The sequence below is a fragment of the Oncorhynchus nerka genome, linkage group LG11, assembly GCF_034236695.1.
Source record: "Oncorhynchus nerka isolate Pitt River linkage group LG11, Oner_Uvic_2.0, whole genome shotgun sequence".
NCBI classification, from domain to species: Eukaryota; Metazoa; Chordata; class Actinopteri; order Salmoniformes; family Salmonidae; genus Oncorhynchus; species Oncorhynchus nerka.
This window is the reverse complement of record NC_088406.1, coordinates 6,421,159-6,447,528: the sequence shown is the minus strand read 5'-3', so window position 1 is coordinate 6,447,528 and position 26,370 is coordinate 6,421,159. Positions and strand designations below refer to the sequence as shown.

The 26,370-nt window shown below is 44.2% G+C and overlaps 1 protein-coding gene across 1 annotated transcript in view; it reads right to left on the bottom strand.

The window, feature by feature from the left end:
- Nucleotides 1-26,370, bottom strand: part of LOC115124861 (stomatin-like) — a 31,390-nt gene extending 5,020 nt beyond the window's left edge. The window contains exons 1-5 of the mRNA XM_065024958.1: nt 26,322-26,370; nt 20,801-20,904; nt 11,032-11,104; nt 10,819-10,901; nt 9,594-9,797 (exon numbers count right to left, since the gene is read on the bottom strand). Coding sequence (XP_064881030.1) covers nt 9,594-9,797; nt 10,819-10,901; nt 11,032-11,104; nt 20,801-20,904; nt 26,322-26,370 — 513 coding nt within the window. The remainder of the gene's footprint in view (nt 1-9,593; nt 9,798-10,818; nt 10,902-11,031; nt 11,105-20,800; nt 20,905-26,321) is intronic.

The window sequence follows — 26,370 nt, the reverse complement described above, 5'->3', positions numbered from 1 at the left end:
CTGACGTTGCTTCCAGAGGCAGTTTTGAACTCAGGGACAGATTTTTTTTTTTAGGTGCTTCAGCATAACATAACGATATGTGAGATCGTGTGGCCTACCACTTCGCAGCTGGGCCGTTGTTGCTCCTTGACTTTCCCACTTCACAATAATAGCTCTTACAGTTCACCGGGGAAGCTCTAGCAGAGCATAAACTTGACAAACTGACTTGTTGGAAAGATGTCATCCTATGACGGTGCCACATTGAAAGTCACTGGTCTCTTCGGCCATTCTACTGCCAGTGTCTGTGTACTGATTGCATGGTTGTGTGCTCAATTTTACACACCTGTACAATCTTCAACAGTTAACTGAAATGTTTTGTTGTCCTGATCTTCTTCATTGTCATGACATTGCTTGAATAATATAGGACTAGAATAAAAGATGGAGATGGCATTCTAGTCTCTTCATGAAGATTGAATGGCTAAGGGGTCTGAACAAATACCAGCTATCGCCTACCGCCATCCTGCGTTCTCTTCTTTCAGGGTCCCCGGATGTGGCCGTGAGTTCTATTGGCTGCCGTATTTAACATTCAGCAAACAAGAGCTTCCCTCTTCCAATAGTCTATTAGTATAAGAAATGCTGAAAAAGAAGTAGCTTCCAGCAAGCCATTCTAGTCTAGCTCTTCCTGGGATTCCAGAGAGAGAAAGACTGTGACAGAGTGCTCACGTGCGCATAAAGAAACGAGAACTCTCTCCGTCAGCTCTCCGGGATCGGTTACGTTACCGCAGTGGACGCCTCATCCGTCTCCGCCACTCCAGATTTGGGGATCTGAACCATCTCCGTTTCAACGGAGGCCATCGCCCCTCCCTTTCCAAACGGCGTTAGCTCATCTATTAGGACCGACTGACTCTTTCAACGGAGGCCGTCGCCCCTCCTTTCCAGAACGGCGTTAGCTCATCTATTAGGACCGACTGACTCTTTCAACGGAGGCCATCGCCCCTCCCTTCCAAACGGCGTTAGGACCGACTGACCCATGCTCAACTGCTGTTCACATGGAACCCTTCTCCACTTCGGCCTTCAAAGTTCTCGTTTGAATATTTGCTCCGTTCATCTTTCCCTCGATCCTGACTAGTCTCCCTGACGCAGAAAAATATGAAGCATGATGCTGCCACCACCATGCCAGGTTTCCTCCAGATGTGACGCTTGGCATTCAGGCCAAAGAGTTCAATCTTGGCTTCATCAGACCAGATAATCTTGTTTCTCATGGTCTGAGTGTCCTTTAGGTGCCTTTTGGCAAACTCCAAGCGGGCTGTCATCTGCCTTTACTGAGGAGCGACCAGCTCTAGGAAGAGTCTAAATGGTTCCAAACTTCTTCCATTTAATAAAGATGGAGACCTTTAATGCTGCAGAAATGTGTTGGTACCCTTCCCCAGATCTGTGCCTCGACACAGTCCTGTCTCGGAGCTCTATGGACAATTCTTTCAACCTCATGGCTTGGTTTTTGCTCTGACATGCTCTGTTAACTGTGGGACCTCTTGTACAGACAGGTGTGTGCCTTTCCAAATCATGTCCAATCAATTGAATTTACCACAGATGGACTCCAATCAAGTTGTAGAAACATCTCAAGGATGATCGATCAATGGAAACGGGAAACAGTTTCGAGTCTCATAGCAAAGGGTCTGACTACTTATGTAAATATTTATATTTTATAATATATTATATATATTATTATTATTATTATTTATAATAATATAATATATTTATTTTATTTTAATTTATCATGGTATTTCTGTTTTTTATTTGTAATATATTTGCTAACATTTAAAAATAAAAAACAGTTTTCATTATGTCTGTAGATTGAAGAGGATTTTTTTTGTGTTATTTAATCCATTTTAGAAAAAGGCTGTAATGTAAAAGAAAATGTAGATTTGGTCAATATCCCTTGTTTATTGATAGCGCTGTCTATGCCATGTTGGATCTGAAAACATATGGATGTCGGGTCAATTTCTTCCCGGTTACGTTGGCCGGAGCCCACGTTTCCTAAAGGAAATGCTCATATTGTTTATATGCAGATTTGAGAATATTCCCGTGAAAATCTGTCGCCATGAAAACCTAGCTATAGACACCCTAAAGACTCTGGCAGGTGCGCTAGTCCAGTGTCACTTTGATTATGCCTGCAGACCATGGTTCACCACTAGGACAAACATCTAAAGAATAAGCTACAGATAACGGTTGAATTTTCCCCCCTGTATTTTATAATGGTTCCATCCCAAGAATAATCACTTTTCTCCCCAAAACAGAAGTGTCATTCTAAAACATATGTCTGGATTCGAGTAGAGCTTAGTATTACTGTTACGGTTTTCTTCCGGTGAAGGAGAGTCGGACCAAAATGCAGCGTGGTATTCTTGATACATGTTTAATGACGAAGAAAAAACGAACAATACAAAAACAACAAACGTAACACGAAAACCTAACAGCCTATGCTGGTGCAAACTAACACAGAGACAGCAACAATCACCCACCAAACACTCAAAGAATACGGCTGCCTAAATATGGTTCTCAATCAGAGACAACGATAACCACCTGCCTCTGATTGAGAACCACTCCAGACAGCCATAGACTATGCTAGATACCCCCACTAAGCCACAAACCCAATACCTAACAAAACCCCAAGACCAAACACACCACAATAAACCCATGTCACACCCTGGCCTGACCAAAATAAAAAATAAAACACAAAATACTAAGACCAGGGCATGACAATTAACAGCCACTTCAGCACCAGCTCCCCGCTGAGGATGCGCCACAAGGCTCCACCTCGGTCCGTCTCGGTTACTGTAGTGCAGTCTTAGTGCCAGCATCGGTTTGTGGTGGTATGTAGACAGTTACGAAAAATACAAATGAAAAATCTCTTGGTAAATAATGTGGTCTAAAGCTTATCATGAGATACTCTACCTCAGGCGAGCAAAACCTTGAGACTTCCTTAGACATCGTGCACCAGCTGTTGTTTACAAATATACATAGACCGCCGCCCCGTGTCTTACCAGAGGCTGCTGTTCTATCCTGCCGAGACAGTGTAAAACCCATCAGCTGTATGTTATTCATGTCATCGTTCAGCCACGACTCCGCGAAACATAAGATATTACAGTTTCTAATGTCCAATTGGTAGGATATAGATGATCATGGTTAGTCTATTTTATTATCGATTGATTGTACGTTGGCTAATAGGACCGATGGTAAAGGTAGATTACCCTCTCGGCGTCGGATCCTTACAAGGCACCCAGACCTTCGTCCCTGATATCTCCTTCTCTTTCTCCTGCGAATGACGGGGATGAGGGTCTTGTCGGGCTTCTGAAGTAAATCCTTTGTCCCCGATATCGCTGTCTCTTTCTCCTGTGAATGACGGGGATGTGGGCCTTGTTGGGCGTCTGAAGTAAATCCTTCCCGTCCGACTCATTGACGAAAAAGTTTTCCTCCAGTACAGGATGAGTAATCGCTGTCCTGATATCTAGAAGCTCTTTTCGGTCATGAGACACGGTGGCAGAAGCATTATATACAAAATAACTTATAGATAACGCGAAAAAACATACACAATAGCACAATTGGTTACGGGATCGTACAAAACAGCAGCCATTTCCTTTCGGGCCGTTCTTAAAAGTCAGTATCACGAGTAAAAATACAGACAGACTTGCCAGTTTACTGTGCCTTTCTAGACCTTATAAACTGTTGAGAGTAGATCCACCCTCGGATTCAAAATCAAATTATTCAATTGCCATTTTCACTGCAGCCTAGAGCATAGTTTTGGTCTCAATTGAAAACAATAATAGTTATTAATTGTATTGTAGTGTTGTAGGCTATTATAGTCCTGGTAGGATAATTGTATTGTGGTGTTGTAGGCTACTATAGTCCTGGTAGGATAATTATATTGTGGTGTTGTAGGCTACTATAGTCCTGGTAGGATAATTGTATTGTGGTGTTGTACACCATTGAAGTCATTCATTAATATAATGAATCACCACACTGTGTTGTAAGTCGCTCTGGATAAGAGCGTCTGCTAAATGACTTAAATGTAATGTTAAATGTAGGCTACTATAGTCCTGGTAGGATAATTATATTGTGGCGTTGTAGGCTACTATAGTCCTGGTAGGATAATTGTATTGTGGTGTTGTAGGCTACTCTAGTCCTGGTAGGATAATTATATTGTGGTGATGTAGGCTACTATAGTCCTGGTAGGATAATTATATTGTAGTGTTGTAGGCTACTCTAGTCCTGGTAGGATAATTGTATTGTGGTGTTGTAGGCTACTATAGTCCTGGTAGGATAATTATATTGTGGTGTTGTAGGCTACTATAGTCCTGGTAGGATAATTATATTGTGGTGTTGTAGGCTACTATAGTCCTGGTAGGATATTTGTATTGTGGTGTTGTAGGCTACTATAGTCCTGGTAGGATAATTGTATTGTCCCTAAACACGACCAATAGGGGAGCTTTCTGACCTGTGTGTTTCATGTCTTCACTGTTCCTATTGGTTCATATTGAAACTGGATGCAGCTTCGAGTGCTTTTATAGGTGGTATTTATTGTTAGTTAGTCTATTGCAGATCTGGACAAATTATCCACCTACCACTATTGTTACTATGAATGGTTTATAGAGGGCAGGATAGACCGTTAGACTGGTGGACTATATTGTCACTATGAATGGTGGATAGACTGGTAGACTGGTAGACTATATTGTCACTATGAATGGTGGATAGACTGGTAGACTGGTGGATAGACTGGTAGACTATATTGTCACTATGAATGGTGGATAGACTGGTAGACTGGTAGACTATATTGTCACTATGAATGGTGGATAGACTGGTAGACTGGTGGATAGACTGGTAGACTATATAGTCACTATGAATGGTGGATAGACTGGTAGACTGGTGGACTATATTGTCACTATGAATGGTGGATAGAGAGCAGGATAGACTGGTAGACTATATTGTCATTATGAATGGTGGATAGACTGGTAGACTGGTGGACTATATTGTCACTATGAATGGTGGATAGAGGGCAGGATAGACTGGTAGACTGGTGGACTATATTGTCACTATGAATGGTGGATAGAGAGCAGGATAGACTGGTAGACTGGTGGACTATATTGTCACTATGAATGGTGGATAGAGGGCAGGATAGACTGGTGGACTATATTGTCACTATGAATGGTGGATAGACTGGTAGACTGGTGGACTATATTGTCACTATGAATGGTGGATAGACTGGTAGACTGGTGGACTATATTGTCACTATGAATGGTGGATAGACTGGTAGACTGGTGGACTATATTGTCACTATGAATGGTGGATAGAGGGCAGGATAGACTGGTAGACTGGTAGACTATATTGTCACTATGAATGGTGGATAGACTGGTAGACTGGTGGACTATATTGTCACTATGAATGGTGGATAGAGGGCAGGATAGACTGGTAGACTATATAGTCACTATGAATGGTTTATAGAGGGCAGGATAGACTGGTAGACTGGTGGACTATATTGTCACTATGAATGGTTTATAGAGAGCAGGATAGACTGGTAGACTGGTGGACTATATTGTCACTATGAATGGTGGATAGACTGGTAGACTGTTGGACTATATTGTCACTATGAATGGTGGATAGACTGGTAGACTGGTGGACTATATTGTCACTATGAATGGTGGATAGACTGGTAGACTGGTGGACTATATTGTCACTATGAATGGTGGATAGAGGGCAGGATAGACTGGTGGACTATATTGTCACTATGAATGCTGGATAGACTGGTAGACTGGTGGACTATATTGTCACTATGAATGGTGGATAGACTGGTAGACTATATTGTCACTATGAATGGTGGATAGACTGGTAGACTGGTAGACTGGTAGACTGGTGGACTATATTGTCACTATGAATGGTGGATAGACTGGTAGACTATATTGTCATTATGAATGGTGGATAGAGAGCAGGATAGACTGGTGGACTGGTGGACTATATTGTCATTATGAATGGTGGATAGACTGGTAGACTATATTGTCATTATGAATGGTGGATAGAGAGCAGGATAGACTGGTGGACTGGTGGACTATATTGTCACTATGAATGGTGGATAGACTGGTAGACTATATTGTCATCATTGCCAGGCCCTACACCCAAACAAGGGCACTGCGTTCATCCACCTCTGGCCTGCTCGCCTCCCTACCACTGAGGAAGTACAGTTCCCGCTCAGCCCAGTCAAAACTGTTCGCTGCTCTGGCCCCCCAATGGTGGAACAAACTCCCTCACGACGCCAGGACAGCGGAGTCAATCACCACCTTCCGGAGACACCTGAAACCCCACCTCTTTAAGGAATACCTAGGATAGGATAAAGTAATCCTTCTCCCCCCTTAAAAGACCTAGATGCACTATTGTAAAGTGGCTGTTCCACTGGATGTCATAAGGTGAAAGCACCAATTTGTAAGTCGCTCTGGATAAGAGCGTCTGCTAAATGACTTAAATGTAAATGTAAATGATTATGAATGGTGGATAGAGAGCAGGATAGACTGGTAGACTATATTGTCACTATGAATGGTGGATAGACTGGTAGACTGGTGGACTATATTGTCACTATGAATGGTGGATAGAGGGCAGGATAGACTGGTAGACTATATTGTCACTATGAATGGTGGATAGACTGGTAGACTATATTGTCATTATGAATGGTGGATAGAGAGCAGGATAGACTGGTAGACTATATTGTCACTATGAATGGTGGATAGACTGGTAGACTGGTGGACTATATTGTCACTATGAATGGTGGATAGACTGGTAGACTATATTGTCATTATGAATGGTGGATAGAGGGCAGGATAGACTGGTAGACTATATTGTCACTATGAATGGTGGATAGACTGGTAGACTGGTGGACTATATTGTCATTATGAATGGTGGATAGACTGGTAGACTGGTGGACTATATTGTCATTATGAATGGTGGATAGACTGGTAGACTGGTGGACTATATTGTCACTATGAATGGTGGATAGAGAGCAGGATAGACTGGTAGACTGGTAGACTATATTGTCATTATGAATGGTGGATAGACTGGTAGACTGGTGGACTATATTGGCACTATGAATGGTGGATAGAGGGCAGGATAGACTGGTGGACTGGTGGACTATATTGTCACTATGAATGGTGGATAGAGAGCAGGATAGACTGGTGGACTATATTGTCATTATGAATGGTGGATAGACTGGTAGACTGGTGGACTATATTGTCACTATGAATGGTGGATAGACTGGTGGACTATATTGTCACTATGAATGGTGGATAGAGGGAAGGATAAAAAATGAGCACATGGAAAAGCCGAGGTCATAAGCGAAGAACCTTGATATAGAGGAGGAGCAAGCAGATATAGAGGAGGAGCAAGCAGATGAGGAGGAGGAGGAGCAAGCAGATGAGGAGGAGCAAGCAGATGAGGAAATGTGACTAGGATGGAAGACATTATATAGTAAAACCTGTAGAAGAGTGAATGTTAACCAGGGAAGAAAATGCACTCACCCCCCCCTCTGCCCAATAACAAACCACTCAACAGACTCTCTATTTTTCAAATGCACTTCCCCTTGAAGTTCATTAGAGCTGGACTATTATTGCCCTGCCGGAAGTATTTTGATGGACATTTTAGTTAAAAGGGAGGTTGCTTGCAAGTTGTGTATTGTTATGTGTACTGTATTGAGGTGAGGTGTACTAATGACATGTGGCCGAGAAGACTGGACATTTTTAAGGCCTTTGTTGTGTCGATGAACACCCCCCAACATTCATACCCTCTGCACTCACCCACTAGAAAATAATACAGATTATTGTAAATCCTATGTTGATGACTGGGTTCGTTCTTGTATGAAGTTGCTGTTGAATTGCTCTGCCATTATTAGTATTAGTATTATTGTATGAGGTATTCGTGTTTGGGTTTCCCCTGTGCTGTGATGTGGGTTTTATATGGTGGGTATTCGTGTTTGGGTTTCCCCTGTGCTGTGATGTGGGTTTTATATGGTGGGTATTCGTGTTTGGGTTTCCCCTGTGCTGTGATGTGGGTTTTATATGGTGGGTATTCTTGTTTGGGTTTCCCCTGTGCTGTGATGTGGGTTTTATATGGTGTGTATTCCCTTTTCTCTCCACTGGCTATCTGGTAAACAGGCTACACTCTAGGCAGTCTCTTCTGCTGATGTGTGTGGGTCTGGTAGTGGTACTCTCTCTATTCTACTCTTTTCCTTTCGGCATGGTTAATACCTGCCTGGCGCCCGAACAAAATCTTTCTTTACCCCTCTCTAATAAATACCGCTACAAGTTTGATGTGGGATTAGGCTCTATTCATCCACAGTAGGTAACTGGATAGCATAACCAGTTGAGTTTGATGTGGGATTAGGCTCTATTCATCCACAGTGGGTAACTGGATACAATAACTAGTTGAGTTTGATGTGGGATTAGGCTCTATTCATCCACAGTAGGTAACTGGATACCATAACCAGTTGAGTTTGATGTGGGATTAGGCTCTATTCATCCACAGTAGGTAACTGGATACCATAACCAGTTGAGTTTGATGTGGGATTAGGCTCTATTCATCCACAGTAGGTAACTGGACACCATAACAAGTTGAGTTTGATGTGGGATTAGGCTCTATTCATCCACAGTGGGTAACTGGATACAATAACCAGTTGAGTTTGATGTGGGATTAGGCTCTATTCATCCACAGGAGGTAACTGGATACCATAACCAGTTGAGTTTGATGTGGGATTAGGCTCTATTCATCCACAGTAGGTAACTGGATACCATAACCAGTTGAGTTTGATGTGGGATTAGGATCTATTCATCCACAGTAGGTAACTGGATACCATAACCAGTTGAGTTTGATGTGGGATTAGGCTCTATTCATCCACAGTAGGTAACTGGATAGTAGAAAGCATGATGCCACGTCTATGAATTACATCCTGAGGTTTGTTTCATTGCACATCGTAAACATACTTGTCTTGATTGTGCATTCCCATCACAAAGCGTTTTCAGTTTTGTCTAATATGAATTAACCAAACCAACCAATCACTCAATCACTGTGCCTGTATTACTCCCAGACTGTCTGCCACCTCCATGCTGTGGGAGATGCTGTCCTGGTTGTTCTACAGTTCTACAGTTCTGCAGTTCTCGGTTCTCTATGGTGTAGTAGGTCAGAGCGTGTTCTAGTTCAATATTTGTATGTTGGTGTTTTGTATGGTTCCCAATTAGAGGCAGCTGGTAATCGTTGCCTCTAATTGGGGATCATATTTAGGTAGCTATTTTTCCCACCTGTGTTTGTGGGATATTGTTTTGTGTTTGTGCATCACTACTTTCACAGTTATATTGTTTTTGTTTAAAGTTTCACCGTAATAAAGATGTGGAACTTCAATCACGCTGCGCCTTGGTCCGCTCATAACGACGATCGTGACACTCGGTTCTACAGTTCTAGGTTCTACAGCTCTGTGTTCCGTACCGACATGCTGTGTGAGAATCCCTCGCGGTCAGACAGCAGCTCAGCCTAATTCTACTGTTCTTAGTTATATGGTTCTATAGTTCTAAGCTCCAGGGCTCTCCTACCTGCATGTTGTGTGAGATTCCCTCGCGGTCAGACAGCAGCTCAGCCAGGTTCTTGGTTCCCAGGACGTTCCTCAGGGTGGTCTGGGCGAGGAGACGGGTGGAGGACTGAGCGTTGGACACGTTAGCTACAGCAGAGATGGGGCAGTACACACGGAAATACACCACCCCGTCTACAGACACCGTCACTGAGTCTTTGGTCAGGATCTGGACAGAAGAGAAGTGGGCAAGAGGTGAGTTTATACTGAATGAATTACATTCTGAAAAGGGGATGTGGTGGGGTCTTGGAAGGATATTGGTATGTATTGCTTGTGCACGTTACAACCTTAATCTACCAATACCAATACCTGGACAGTCAAAGTGAACTGATTAGGATCCAGGGCTCTCCAACCATACTCCTGGAGAGATACCCTCCTGTAGGTTTTAACTCCAACCCTGTTCCTGGAGAGTTACCCTCCTGTAGGTTTTAACTCCAACCCTGTTCCTGGAGAGATACCCTCCTGGAGGTTTTAACTCCAACCCTGTTCCTGGAGAGATACCCTCCTGGAGGTTTTAACTCCAACCCTGTTCCTGGAGAGATACCCTCCTGGAGGTTTACACTCCAACCCTGTTCCTGGAGAGATACCCTCCTGTAGGTTTTAACTCCAACCCTGTTCCTGGAGAGATACCCTCCTGGAGGTTTTAACTCCAACCCTGTTCCTGGAGAGATACCCTCCTGGAGGTTTTAACTCCAACCCTGTTCCTGGAGAGTTACCCTCCTGGAGGTTTTAACTCCAACCCTGTTCCTGGAGAGATACCCTCCTGTAGGTTTACACTCCAACCCTGTTCCTGGAGAGATACCCTCCTGTAGGTTTTAACTCCAACCCTGTTCCTGGAGAGATACCCTCCTGTAGGTTTTAACTCCAACCCTGTTCCTGGAGAGAGACCCTCCTGTAGGTTTTAACTCCAACCCTGTTCCTGGAGAGAGACCCTCCTGTAGGTTTTAACTCAAACCATGTTCCTGGAGAGTTACCCTCCTGTAGGTTTATCTTTTAAGGTTTAACCTTCAGGAGGGTGTCTCCAGGAAGAGGGTTGGAGTTAAAACCCTACAGGAGGGTATCTCTACTGGAAGAGGGTTGGAGAGCCCTGATATACGCTGTCATTGGTGCAGAAAACACGAAGATGTACATGACACAGTCCTCACTGTACAACAGTGGTATGAGGTATTTGAGGTAGATGTGTTCAGTACCTCTTGGGGTGGAATGTCAAAAGACACAGTCCTCAAATCCACCTTCACGAAAGTGTCAGTACAGGGTAGTACAAAGAAGATCCCTACAGAGGAGACCGAAGAGAAGGATGTTTTATCAACAGTTTCAAAGGCATGTCACTGTGTATGTACTGTACTGTACTGTAGGCCATGTTGAGTGAGGTGTATTGATTGTATGCTGTGGTAATATTTCACCTGGTCCTTTCGGCTTCTTGTCCGCGATGCGTCCAAGTCTGAAAATGACCGCTCGCTCATACTCCTTTACAATCTAGATAGTGAAAAAGAATACAGGGTGACACGAAACCATTTTGTTTTACGTTGGTTATATTATCGATCATGTCTCATGATGGCATATCAGGGCTGTAAAATGGGTGACTAGATAACACAACTCCAGAGAACTATGCTTGTGACGTTTGCAGAGAGATCCTCCCCTCATAACATAGCTCCTCCCCTCATACCACAGCTCCACCCCTCATACCATAGGTCCACCCCTTATAGGTCCAACCCTCAGACCATAGGTCCACCCCTCATAGATCCAACCCTCAAATCGTCTTATAGGTCCAACCCTCAAACCATAGGTCCACCCCTTATAGGTCCAACCCTCATACCATAGGTCCACCCCTTATAGGTCCAACCCTCAAACCATAGGTCCACCCCTTATAGGTCCAACCCTCAAACCATAGGTCCACCCCTTATAGATCCAACCCTCAAACCGTCTTATAGGTCCAACCCTCATACCATAGGTCCACCCCTTCTAGGTTCACGCCTTATAGGTCCAACCCTCATACCATAGGTCCACCCCTTATAGGTCCGCCCCTTATAGCTCCGCCCCTTATAGGTCCAACCCTCATACCATAGGTCCCCGCCCCTTATAGGTCCGCCCCGTATAGCTCCGCCCCTTATAGCTCTGCCCCTTATAGGTCCACTCCTCAACGTTACAACCATTTTGATCAGGAAGGAGTAAAGTTCATAACACAAAAGTATGCAGCTATTCATTATTCAGCCTACATTTTACATAGAATTATACTTACAAACAATTTATAATCAAGATTCAATACAACAATCGGAGACCAAGAGGCTCCACCATCAACACTGTATTTCTAAGTTCTACAGACTCAACAGTCAATGTTCATCTCAGAAGCCGTTCCAGATAAGAGGAGGGAGTGTTACTGGCAGAGAGTACGTAACCTCTAAACCTTCTCTCTATGACGAGGATCTCTCCTGTCCTGTGTGCTGAGGAGGGAGTGTTACTGGGAGAGAGAACGTAACCTCTAAACCTTCTCTCTATGACGAGGATCTGTCCTGTCCTCTGTGCTGAGGAGGGAGTGTTACTGGCAGAGAGTACGTAACCTCTAAACCTTCTCTCTATGACGAGGATCTCTCCTGTCCTGTGTGCTGAGGAGGGAGTGTTACTGGGAGAGAGAACGTAACCTCTAAACCTTCTCTCTATGACGAGGATCTGTCCTGTCCTCTGTGCTGAGGAGGGAGTGTTACTGGCAGAGAGAACGTAACCTCTAAACCTTCTCTCTATGACGAGGATCTTTCCTGTCCTCTGTGCTGAGGAGGGAGTGTTACTGGCAGAGAGAACGTACCGTCTAAACCTTCTCTCTATGACGAGGATCTCTCCTGTCCTCTGTGCTGAGGAGGGAGTGTTACTGGCAGAGAGAACGTAACCTCTAAACCTTCTCTCTATGACGAGGATCTCTCCTGTCCTGTGTGCTGAGGAGGGAGTGTTACTGGCAGAGAGAACGTAACCTCTAAACCTTCTCTCTATGACGAGGATCTCTCCTGTCCTCTGTGCTGAGGAGGGAGTGTTACTGGTAGAGAGAACGTAACGTCTAAACCTTCTCTCTATGACGAGGATCTCTCCTGTCCTGTGTGTGTAGTGGCCAATCAGTTCAAAAACATGACACGACCAGAGAACTTTTGAATTCAATGATAGACTTTTAATACACCCTCGTATCAGAAAGCCGGCGAGCTCCGCAGGACCCAAAAGGGACCCACAGAACACACCCTTTTTTCCAGAGCCCTGGCCCCAGTATTTATCCACATATGAGCCCATCCCATATGTAAATTACGTTTCATTCCAATCTGTGCGCCCTGCTTGTTCAGCTCAATAACCCCCACATCTGCTTCCAGTCAGATTATATGATGTCAAGACCCTTCCCTTGACCTAAAGATAATAATTTACATCCCCCCCCTTCCTGTGGCCTGTGCTCAGACCCTATAATTAACTCTGTGACCCTATTGTATGTGTCCTTCATCTCATATAGCTTTAGGGTTCCCATCTGTTCTGGTCCCCTGCTCTTCGTATGGTTTGTCCAAAGACAAACAGACTTGTGTTTCCCCAGTGAAGTGACCGATGCCTGCAATCCATCAGTTAGTCATTTGGCTGACCCCGTCCTTAGGCAACCTCTTTGATCCTTGTATGCCCAGCGTCTATGTGTCTGCATTCTTAGTGTCCCCTATGACCTTTAACTTCTTCCTGCCCTATACAACAGAAAAATGCATTTTACCAGAACAGAATTAACCCATAGCTGTACCTTTTCTCTTTTGTTATCAAATCATGTATATAATTCTACCACATAAGCTGAGGAGGGAGTGTTACTGGCAGTCAGAGAGCTTCATCGGGGTCTCCTCTGCAGTCAGCACGGTGAGAAACTCAAGCTCTTCTGTCTGGAGGATAAACAGTCTGTCTGTCTTGATTTGCCAAACATCCAAAAAAGCATAAGAGTCATGACTGCTGTCCGATAGATGAGGCTGCTCAGGACCATTAGAAGGAACTCCAGACTGTCCTGAATACTTCACAGGAGAAGCTGGAGGTCTTTAAGAAGCTATGGGGGCGCTATTTCATTATTGGATAAAAAAACGTGCCCGTTTTAAGCTCAATATTTTGTCACGAAAAGATGCTCGACTATGCATATAATTGACACCTTTGGAAAGAAAACACTCTGACTTTTCCAAAACTGCAAAGATATTATCTGTGAGTGCCACAGAACTGATGCTACAGGCGAAACCAAGATGAAACTTCAAACAGGAAATGAGCATAATTTTTGAGGCTCTGTTTTCCATTGTCTCCTTATATGGCTGTGAATGCGCCCTGAACGAGCCTACACGTTCTGCCGTTTGCCCAAGGTGTCTGCAGCATTGTGACGTATTTGTAGGCATATCATTGGAAGATTGGCCATAAGAGACTACATTTACCAGGTGTCCGCCTGGTGTCCTTTGTCGAAATTGCTGCGTAATCTCCAAGCTGCACGCATTCATCCATGTGATTCAGGGGAGAGAGGAGACTTCCACGAACGATATATCATCGAAGAGATATGTGAAAAACACCTTGAGGATTGATTCTAAACAACGTTTACCATGTTTCAGTCGATATTATGGAGTTAATTTGGAAAAAAGTTTGGCGTTGTGATGACTGAATTTTCGTTTTTTTTTGATGATGAAGAAGAAGATTTGAGGAGAAGATCAGAGAGATGTCATCACTTCCAGATACTATCATAGTCCCTAGAGGAGGAGCTGAGAGCTGAAGACATCTCAGTCCTGCTAAACTACGAGGCCACCATGGAAAGAGACCAGTATACTATCAGAGCCATAGAGGAGGAGCTGAAGACATCTCAGTCCTGCTAAACTATGAGGCCACCATGGAAAGAGACCAGTACACTGACAGATCCAGAGTGGGTTGATCGATGTGACCAAACACCTGGGAAACCAGGAAGTTCAGAGTCTGAGACAAGATGCAAAGAATGCGTCAACATACTCCTTTGATTCTAGACCATAAAACACTGCAAACCAACATCTCATCCTGTCTGAGGATCTGACCCTAGTGTGAGATAAAGTGAAGAGCCACAGCAGCTTCCTGACAACCAAGAGAGGGTTTGATAAATATAGGTGGGTCCTTGGCTCTGAGAGCTTTAACTCAAGGACACACAGCTGTGGACGTTGATGTTTGGTATTTGAACATCTTGGCCATGTTCTGTTATAATCTCCACCCGGCACAGCCAGAAGAGGACTGGCCACCCCTCATAGCCCTGGTTCCTCTCTAGGTTTCTTCCTAGGTTCTGGCCTTCCTAGGGAGTTTTTCCTAGCCACCGTGCTTCTACACCTGCATTGCTTGCTGTTTGGGGGTTTTAGGCTGGGTTTCTGTACAGCACTTTGAGATATCAGCTGGTGTAAGAAGGGCTTTATAAATACATTTGATTTGATTTGGTAGAATAGTTGTTTGGAACTGGGCGTGGTTGTAGAGTCCATTCAGAAGGGATTTGCTTCAGGTGCATCCTGGGTTGTGTGGTTTGATAGAGGTCAATATATATGATTATAGGTGCCTCTGGATAAGAGTGTTATGTTACAATTCAATGAATGACTAAAATTCAAATGTATTTATAAAGCCCTTCTTACATCAGCTGATATCTCAAAGTGCTGTACAGAAACACAACCCATCTTTATGGAAATGTAAATTGATATGTCCACAGCAAAACAATTAGTGAAATGTTTTTGTGCTTAGTGGGAAGTCTTGGTGGTGACTACTTCAGTATTTTCCATTGATTCCAACCACACCGGTTGACCAAGATGGCATAGCAGTTCAGACGTATTTTGTCCTTGTCTTGTCGTGTCCTGTATATATATATATATTTACAATTTTTCACATACATTTTATTTTTATTTTCCATCAACTCATCTTCAAAACACTCTCCTGCAACCCACCTCACCAATTTATATTTATAAATAAGTATTATTTACCTCAAATCTGTAATCCTCCAAGAAGCTAGCCAGAAATTCCAAGAAGCTAGCCAGAAGCTAGCCAGAAGCTAGCCAGGAGCTAGCCAGAAGCTAATCCAGAAGCTAATCAGAAGCTAGTTCAGAAGCTAGTTAGCTTCTTCACTGGCAAATCGTTAGTATTCAGCTAACCACGGTTTCTGGTCATCAGCTATCCTTTAGCTCGAAAATCTATCGCCAGTTTTGTACGGCGCAGCGCGGCTCGGAACGGAACATACCGGACCAATTGTTCTCTCCATGTCCCTGGATTTCAACTGCTCTCTGGACATTCATACCCGGATCTCACAGCTAGCTAGCTGCTATCCGTGTGACTATCGGCTTTCGTCGATTCCGGAGCAAACATCAATTATTCCGGAGCTAGCCAGCTCCGTCAATCACTCCTGAGTTCCATCAATCACTCCTGGGCTGCAGTCACCTATCCGGACCCATTTTACTGCCTACGCGGAGCCCCACCGGGCCTTCACAACTGGACCGCCGACGTTATCTACCCGAAGGAAATCCGGCTGGCTCCTCAGTCGCGACGTTACCTGGATGCCCATCTGCGGCCTGCTAACCGTTAGCTGTCTTACCGGCTGCTATCTGAATAGACAATCGGACAATTGATTTATTTGTATTATTATTATGTTTTCTTATTGGGCCTCTATAACTATATCTATTGTTTTTATTTTGTTGTTGCTGTGTGATTTGGATTAATCCCCTCTACCACACGGAACCCCACTAATCTACTGACGGAACGCAAGAACACCCTGTCGTTCTCAACTAACATCAAGGCGGTGGCCCGTTCCTGTAGGTTCATGCTCTACAACATCCGCAGAGTACGACCCTGCCTCACACAGGAAGCGGCGCAGGTCCTAATCCAGGCACTTGTCATCTCCCGTCTGGATTACTGCAACTCGCTGTTGGCTGGGCTCCCTGCCTGTGCCATTAAACCCCTACAACTCATCCAGAACGCCGCAGCCCGTCTGGTGTTCAACCTTCCCAAGTTCTCTCACGTCACCCCGCTCCTCCGCTCTCTCCACTGGCTTCCAGTTGAAGCTCGCATCCGCTACAAGACCATGGTGCTTGCCTACGGAGCTGTGAGGGGAACGGCACCTCTGTACCTCCAGGCTCTGATCAGGCCCTACACCCAAACAAGGGCACTGCGTTCATCCACCTCTGGCCTGCTCGCCTCCCTACCACTGAGGAAGTACAGTTCCCGCTCAGCCCAGTCAAAACTGTTCGCTGCTCTGGCCCCCCAATGGTGGAACAAACTCCCTCACGACGCCAGGACAGCGGAGTCAATCACCACCTTCCGGAGACACCTGAAACCCCACCTCTTTAAGGAATACCTAGGATAGGATAAAGTAATCCCTCTCACCCCCTTAAAAGATTTAGATGCATTACTGTTCCACTGGATGTCATAAGGTGAATGCACCAATTTGTAAGTCACTCTGGATAAGAGCGTCTGCTAAATGACTTAAATGTAAATGTAATGTAATGTAAATGCAAGAGGTGGCTAACAACAGACCTCCATCCTATGCTAGCTTGCTACCGATGGCCTGGCTAGCTGTCTAAATCGCCGTGACCCCCAACCAACCTCTCCACTCACTGGACCCTTTTGATCAATCGACTAAGCATGCCTCTCCTTAATGTCAATATGTCTTGTCCATTGCTGTTCTGGTTAGTGTTTATTGGCTTATTTCACTGTAGAGCCTCTAGTCCTGCTCACTATACCTTATCCAACCTATTAGTTCCACCACCCACACATGCAATGACATCTCCTGGTTTCAATGATGTTTCTAGAGACAATATCTCTCATCACTCAATACCTAGGTTTACCTCCACTGTATTCACATCCTACCATACCTTTGTCTGTACATTATACCTTGATGCTATTTTATCGCCCCCAGAAACCCCTTTTACTCTATGTTCCAGACGTTCTAGACGACCAATTCTTATTGCTTTTAGCCGCACCCTTATTCTACTCCTCCTATGTTCCTCTGGCGATGTAGAGGTGAATCCAGGCCCTGCAGTGCCTAGCTCCACTCCTATTCCCCAGGCGCTCTCTTTTGACGACTTCTGTAACCGTAATAGCCTTGGTTTCATGCATGTTAACATTAGAAGCCTCCTCCCTAAGTTTGTTCTATTCACTGCTTTAGCACACTCTGCCAACCCGGATGTTCTAGCTGTGTCTGAATCCTGGCTTAGGAAGACCACCAAAAATTCAGAAATTTTAATTCCAATTTTAATTCCAAACTACAACATTTTCAGACAAGATAGAACTGCCAAAGGGGGCGGTGTTGCAATCTACTGCAAATATAGCCTGCATAGTTCTGTCCTACTATCCAGGTCTGTACCCAAACAATTTGAACTTCTACTTTTAAAAATCCACCTCTCTAAAAACAAGTCTCTCACCGTTGCCGCCTGCTATAGACCACCCTCTGCCCCCAGCTGTGCTCTGGACACCATATGTGAACTGATTGCCCCCCATCTATCTTCAGAGCTCGTGCTGCTAGGCGACCTAAACTGGAACATGCTTGACACCCCAGCCATCCTACAATCTAAACTTGATGCCCTCAATCTCACACAAATTATCAATGAACCTACCAGGTACCCCCCCAAAGCCTTAAACACGGGCACGCTCATAGATATCATCCTAACCAACTTCCCCTCTAAATACACCTCTGCTGTCTTCAACCAAGATCTCAGCGATCACTGCCTCATTGCCTGCATCCGTAATGGGTCAGCGGTCAAACGACCTCCACTCATCACTGTAAAACGCTCCCTGAAACACTTCAGCGAGCAGGCCTTTCTAATCGACCTGGCCGGGGTATCCTGGAAGGATATTGATCTTATCCCGTCAGTAGAGGATGCCTGGATATTTTTTTTAAATGCCTTCCTAACCATCTTAAATAAACATGCCCCATTCAAGAAATTTAGAACCAGGAACAGATATAGCCCTTGGTTCTCCCCACTGCATACCACTGCCCTTAACCAACACAAAAACATCCTATGGCGTTCTGCATTAGCATCGAACAGCCCCCGTGATATGCAGCTGTTCAGGGAAGCTAGAAACCATTATACACAGGCAGTTAGAAAAGCCAAGGCTAGCTTTTTCAAGCAGAAATTTGCTTCCTACTACACTAACTCAAAAAAGTTCTGGGACACTGTAAAGTCCATGGAGAATAAGTACACCTCTCATCCCCCTCTTCAAGGGGGACACTCTTGACCCAAACTGCTACAGACCTATATCTATCCTACCATGCCTTTCTAAGGTCTTGCCAAGCCAAGTCAACAAACAGATTACTGACCATTTCAAATCTCACCATACCTTCTCTGCTATGCAATCTGGTTTCAGAGCTGGTCATGGGTGCACCTCAGCCACGCTCAAGGTCCTAAACGATATCTTAACCGCCATCGATGAGAAACATTACTGTGCAGCCGTATTCATTGATCTGGCCAAGGCTTTTGACTCTGTCAATCACCACATCCTCATCGGCAGACTCGACAGCCTTGGTTTCTCAAATGATTGCCTCGCCTGGTTCACCAACTACTTCTCTGATAGAGTTCAGTGTGTCAAATCGGAGGGTCTGCTGTCTGGACCTCTGGCAGTCTCTATGGGTGTGCCACAGGGTTCAATTCTTGGACGACTCTCTTCTCTGTATACATCAATGAGGTCGCTCTTGCTGCTGGTGAGTCTCTGATCCACCTCTACGCAGACGACACCATTCTGTATACTTCCGGCCCTTCTTTGGACACTGTGCTAACAACCCTCCAGGCAAGCTTCAATGCCATACAACTCTCCCCTTCCGTGGCCTCCAATTGCTCTTAAATACAAGTAAAACTAAACCATGCTCTTCAACCGATCGCTACCTGCACCTGCCCACCTGTCCAACATCACTACTCTGGACGGCTCTGACTTAGAATACGTGGACAACTACAAATACTTAGGTGTCTGGTTAGACTGTAAACTCTCCTTCCAGACCCATATCAAACATCTCCAATCCAAAGTTAAATCTAGAATTGGCTTCCTATTTGCAACAAAGCATCCTTCACTCATGCTGCCAAACATACCCTTGTAAAACTGACCATCCTACCAATCCCTCGACTTTGGCGATGTCATTTACAAATAGCCTCCAATACCCTACTCAACAAATTTGATGCAGTCTATCACAGTGCAATCCGTTTTGTCACCAAAGCCCCATATACTACCCACCATTGCGACCTGTACGCTCTCGTTGGCTGGCCTCGCTTCATACTCGTGCCAAACCCACTGGCTCCATGTCATCTACAAGACCCTGCTAGGTAAAGTCCCCCTTATCTCAGCTCGCTGGTCACCATAGCATCTCCCACTTGTAGCACACGCTCCAGCAGGTATATCTCTCTAGTCACCCCCCAAAACCAATTCTTTTTGGCCGCCTCTTTCCAGTTCTCTGCTGCCAAGGACTGGAACGAACTACAAAATCTCTGAAACTGGAAACACTTATCTCCTCACTAGCTTTAGCACCAACTGTCAGAGCAGCTCACAGATTACTGCACCTGTACATAGCCCACCTATAATTTAGCCCAAACAACTACCTCTTTCCCAACTGTATATAATTAATTTATTTATTTTGCTCCTTTGCACCCCATTATTTTTATTTCTACTTTGCACATTCTTCCATTGCAAATCTACCATTCCAGTGTTTTACTTGCTATATTGTATTTATCAATACCATGGCCTTTTTTGCCTTTACCTCCCTTCTCACCTCATTTGCTCACATTGTATATAGACTTGTTTATACTGTATTATTGACTGTATGTTTGTTTTACTCCATGTGTAACTCTGTGTCGTTGTATGTGTCGAACTGCTTTGCTTTATGTTGGCCAGGTCGCAATTGTAAATGAGAACTTGTTCTCAACTTGCCTACCTGGTTAAATAAAGGTGAAATAAATAAATAAATAAATAAAAATTATCATGCAGTAAATAAGATGGAGTTACAATCCGTCTGTATTGTTTTTGTGTTGCGACAGAAACAGGCCGTTTCTACATACTCTACCTTGGCATTGCTCAGTGCATTCAACATCTAGGGATATCTATTTCTTATCTTCATGCGGTCATCATTTTATTTATTTACCAGAACGTAGCAAATGGAAGTTGCTGGGCACGTATAATATTTATACTTCTGCTGTTGGTGTTACGCTGCCACACACTAGTATACTGTACCTTGACGCACATGAAGATGGTGATGGGGAAGAGGAACACCGTGAAGATTAGAGAGATTCCGAACAGAAGCCAGCCGCAACATCCCAGAGAGCCAGAGCTCTTATCTACACAGGAAGGAATTCACCAACAATACAGGCTAGTCTGACTGACGTTTTATAATACTATAATAACTGAATGTATATGAACTTATAGATACAGTACTTATACATACAGTACTTATACATACAGTACTTATACATACAGTATAATGACTAGATACGTATCATAACTTTATCAACGTGGAACGCTTTCCCCAACGATGCAGAGTTTTTAATTTTTTATTATAAAAATTTAAAATAACACGAGAAATAAAAGTACACACGATTGAAGCTATATATAGAGAGTACCAGTACGAGATCACTGTACAGGGGTAGGAGGTATTTGAGGTAGATGTATTCCTAAAGGCAGGGGTAGGAGGTATTTGAGGTAGATGTATTCCTAAAGGCAGGGGTAGGAGGTATTTGAGGTAGATGTATTCCTAAAGGCAGGGGTAGGAGGTATTTGAGGTAGATGTATTCCTAAAGGCAGGGGTAGGAGGTATTTGAGGTAGATGTATTCCTAAAGGCAGGGGTAGGAGGTATTTGAGGTAGATGTATTCAGGGGTAGGAGGTATTTGAGGTAGATGTATTCCTAAAGGCAGGGGTAGGAGGTATTTGAGGTTGATGTATTCCTAAAGGCAGGGGTAGGAGGTATTTGAGGTAGATGTATTCCTAAAGGCAGGGTGGGAGGTATTTGAGGTAGATGTATTCCCAAAGGCAGGGGTAGAGGCATTTGAGGTAGATGTATTCCTAAAGGCAGGGGTAGAGGTATTTGAGGTTGATGTATTCCAAAGGCAGGGGTAGGAGGTATTTGAGGTAGATGTATTCCTAAAGGCAGGGGTAGGGGAGGTATTTGAGGTTGATGTATTCCTAAAGGCAGGGTAGGAGGTATTTGAGGTAGATGTATTCCAAAGGCAGGGGTAGGAGGTATTTGAGGTAGATGTATTCCTAAAGGCAGGGGTAGGAGGTATTTGAGGTAGATGTATTCTAAAGGCAGGGGTAGGAGGTATTTGAGGTAGATGTATTCAGGGTAGGAGGTATTTGAGGTAGATGTATTCAGGGTAGGAGGTATTTGAGGTAGATGTATTCCTAAAGGCAGGGGTAGGAGGTATTTGAGGTAGATGTATTCCTAAAGGCAGGGGGTAGGAGGTATTTGAGGTAGATGTATTCCTAAAGGCAGGGGTAGGAGGTATTTGAGGTAGATGTATTCAGGGGTAGGAGGTATTTGAGGTAGATGTATTCAGGGGTAGGAGGTATTTGAGGTTGATGTATTCAAAGGCAGGGGTAGGAGGTATTTGAGGTAGATGTATTCCTAAAGGCAGGGGGGGAGGTATTTGAGGTAGATGTATTCCTAAAGGCAGGGTAGGAGGTATTTGAGGTGATGTATTCAGGGGTAGGAGGTATTTGAGGTAGATGTATTCAGGGGTAGGAGGTATTTGAGGTAGATGTATTCTAAAGGCAGGGGTAGGAGGTATTTGAGGTAGATGTATTCAGGGTAGGAGGTATTTGAGGTTGGATGTATTCCTAAAGGCAGGGTAGGAGGTATTTGAGGTAGATGTATTCAGGGGTAGGAGGTATTTGAGGTTGATGTATTCTAAAGGGGTAGGAGGTATTTGAGGTAGATGTATTCCTAAAGGCAGGGTAGGAGGTATTTGAGGTTAGATGTATTCAGGGTAGGAGGTATTTGAGGGATTATTCCTAAAGGCAGGGGTAGGAGGTATTTGAGGTAGATGTATTCAGGGGGTAGGAGGTATTTGAGGTAGATGTATTCAGGGGTAGGAGGTATTTGAGGTAGATGTATTCAGGGTAGCAGGTATTTGAGGTAGATGTATTCCTAAATGCAGGGGTAGGAGGTATTTGAGGTAGATGTATTCAGGGGTAGGAGGTATTTGAGGTAGATGTATTCCTAAAGGCAGGGGTAGGAGGTATTTGAGGTAGATGTATTCCTAAAGGCAGGGGTAGGAGGTATTTGAGGTTGATGTATTCAGGGGTAGGAGGTATTTGAGGTAGATGTATTCCTAAAGGCCGGGGTAGGAGGTATTTGAGGTAGATGTATTTGAGGTAGATGTATTCCTAAAGGCAGGGGTAGGAGGTATTTGAGGTAGATGTATTCCTAAAGGCAGGGGTAGGAGGTATTTGAGGTAGATGTATTCAGGGGTAGGAGGTATTTGAGGTAGATGTATTCAGGGGTAGGAGGTATTTGAGGTAGATGTATTCATAAAGGCAGGGGTAGGAGGTATTTGAGGTAGATGTATTCAGGGGTAGGAGGTATTTGAGGTTGATGTATTCATAAAGGCAGGGGTAGGAGGTATTTGAGGTAGATGTATTCAGGGGTAGGAGGTATTTGAGGTTGATGTATTCATAAAGGCAGGGGTAGGAGGTATTTGAGGTTGATGTATTCAGGGGTAGGAGGTATTTGAGGTTGAGAACATGGTAAAACACTTCAATATGAGGCTAAATATGAGGCTAAATATGAGGATAAATATGAGGCTAAATATGAGTGCAGAGCAAACATGTGAATGAAAGGAGCCATGGAGTGAATGGATTTTCTCCAATAAAAATATATTTAAGTCCAGGACTATGGTTAATTAACATGTGCCTGGGAAACAGTCGCGACTTGTCATAGTATAGTCCACAGGTCAACCATGCATTGTATTGTATTGTATGGTATTGTATCATAATGTATTGTATCTCTGTGACTAGTTTCACATGTCCTCTGGTCTCTCTGTGACTAGTATCACATGTCCTCTGTGACTAGTATCACATGTCCTCTGGTCTCTCTGTGACTAGTATCACATGTCCTCTGTGACTAGTATCACATGTCCTCTGGTCTCTCTGTGACTAGTATCACATGTCCTCTGGTCCTCTGTGTGACTAGTATCACATGTCCTCTGGTCTCTGTGACTAGTATCACATGTCCTCTGGTCTCTGGTCTCTCTGTGACTAGTATCACATGTCCTCTGTGACTAGTTTCAGATGTCCTCTGTGACTAATATCACATGTCCTCTGGTCTCTCTGTGACTAGTATCACATGTCCTCTGGTTTCTCTGTGACTAGTATCACATGTCCTCTGGTCTCTCTGTGACTAGTATCACATGTCCTCTGGTCCTCTGTGACTAGTATCACATGTCCTCTGTGTGACTAGTATCACATGTCCTCTGGTCTCTCTGTGACTAGTATCACATGTCCTCTGGTCTCTCTGTGACTAGTATCACATGTCCTCTGGTCTCTCTGTGACTAGTATCACATGTCCTCTGGTCCTCTGTGACTAGTATCACATGTCCTCTGGTCCTCTGTGACTAGTATCACATGGTCTCTGGTCTCTGGTCTCTCTGTGACTAGTATCACATGGTCTCTGGTCTCTGGTCTCTCTGTGACTAGTATCACATGTCCACTGGTCTCTGGTCTCTCTGTGACTAGTATCACATGTCCTCTGGTCTCTCTGTGACTAGTATCACATGGTCTCTGGTCTCTGGTCTCTCTGTGACTAGTATCACATGGTCTCTGGTCTCTGGTCTCTCTGTGACTAGTATCACATGTCCACTGGTCTCTGGTCTCTCTGTGACTAGTATCACATGTCCTCTGGTCTCTCTGTGACTAGTATCACATGTCCTCTGGTCTCTCTGTGACTAGTATCACATGTCCTCTGGTCTCTGGTCTCTCTGTGACTAGTATCACATGTCCTCTGGTCTCTGGTCTCTCTGTGACTAGTATCACTTGTCCTCTGGTCTCTCTGTGACTAGTATCACATGTCCTCTGGTCTCTCTGTGACTAGTATCACATGTCCTCTGGTCCTCTGTGACTAGTATCACATGACCTCTGGTCCTCTGTGACTAGTTTCACATGACCTCTGGTCCTCTGTGACTAGTATCACATGACCTCTGGTCCTCTGTGACTAGTTTCACATGACCCCTGGTCCTCTGTGACTAGTATCACATGTCCTCTGGTCCTCTGTGACTAGTATCACATGTCCTCTGTGACTAGTTTCACATGTCCTCTGGTCTCTCTGTGACTAGTATCACATGTCCTCTGGTCTCTCTGTGACTAGTATCACATGTCCTCTGGTCTCTCTGTGACTAGTATCACATGTCCTCTGGTCTCTCTGTGACTAGTATCACATGTCCTCTGGTCTCTCTGTGACTAGTATCACATGTCCTCTGGTCTCTCTGTGACTAGTATCACATGTCCTCTGGTCTCTCTGTGACTAGTATCACATGTCCTCTGGTCTCTCTGTGACTAGTATCACATGTCCTCTGTGACTAGTATCACATGTCCTCTGGTCCTCTGTGACTAGTATCACATGTCCTCTGGTCTCTCTGGTACTCCTGAGTCATTGTTGTGTCTAGTAGTGAGGCAACACCTTCTCCTCAGAGCCCCCAACGAGTGCTCCCACACACGCACATACACACACACACAAACACACATACCACCCCAATAATTAGGTAAAGAATCAATCCCTCCTAAAATGGTCACCTCTCATCATGTTTTCAGTTGATAATATGCATGTCATCTACTGTTAAAATTATATTATTCCATTGCATGTATAGAATTTTTCTCTTTCCCCTCTTCTCTTTCTCTCTCTCTCTCTCCCCTCTTCTTTCTCTCTCTCTCTCCTCTTCTCTTTCTCTCTTTCTCTCTCTCCCCTCTTCTTTCTCTCTCTCTCTCCTCTTCTCTTTCTCTCTCTCGTTCTCTCTCTCCCCTCTTCTTTCTCTCTCTCGTTCTCTTCCCTCTTCGTTCTCTCTCTCCACTCTTCTTTCTCTCTCTCGTTCTCTCCCCTCTTCTTTCTCTCTCTCTCTCGTTCTCTCCCCTCTTCTTTCTCTCTCTCCTCTTCTCTTTCTCTCCTTCTCTTCTTTATTGCCAAAGCAAGTTAAATAAATAATTAACAAAAGTGAAATAAACAATAAAAAATTAACAGTAATCATTACACTCACAAAAGTTCCAAAATGTCATATTTGGGGCGGCGGGGTAGCCTAGTGGTTAGAGCGTTGGACTAGTAACCGGAAGGTTGCAAGTTCAAACCCCCCAGCTGACAAGGTACAAATCTGTCGTTCTGCCCCTGAACAGGCAGTTAACCCACTGTTCCTAGGCCGTCATTGAAAATAAGAATTTGTTCTTAATTAACTGACTTGCCTGGTTAAATAAAGGTAAAATTAAAACATTAAAATATTATGGCGATATACAGTGTTGTAACGATCTCTCTCTCATCTCTCTCTCTCATCTCTCATCTCTCTTTCTCTCATCTCTCTCATCTCTCTCTCTTTATCTCTCTCTCTCTTTCTCTCTCTGTCTCTCTCTCTCTCTTTCTCTCTCTCTCTCTCTCTCTCTCTCTCTCTCTCTCTCTCTCTCTCTCATCTCTCATCTCTCTCTCATCTCTCTTTCTCTCTCTCTCATCTCTCTCTCTCTGTCTCAATCATCCCATTTCCATAATTGTAAGGTCCACGTACCTTCTAGGATCTGTTCAGTGCTGATCTGGGCCTTCCCCTGGTTCACCAT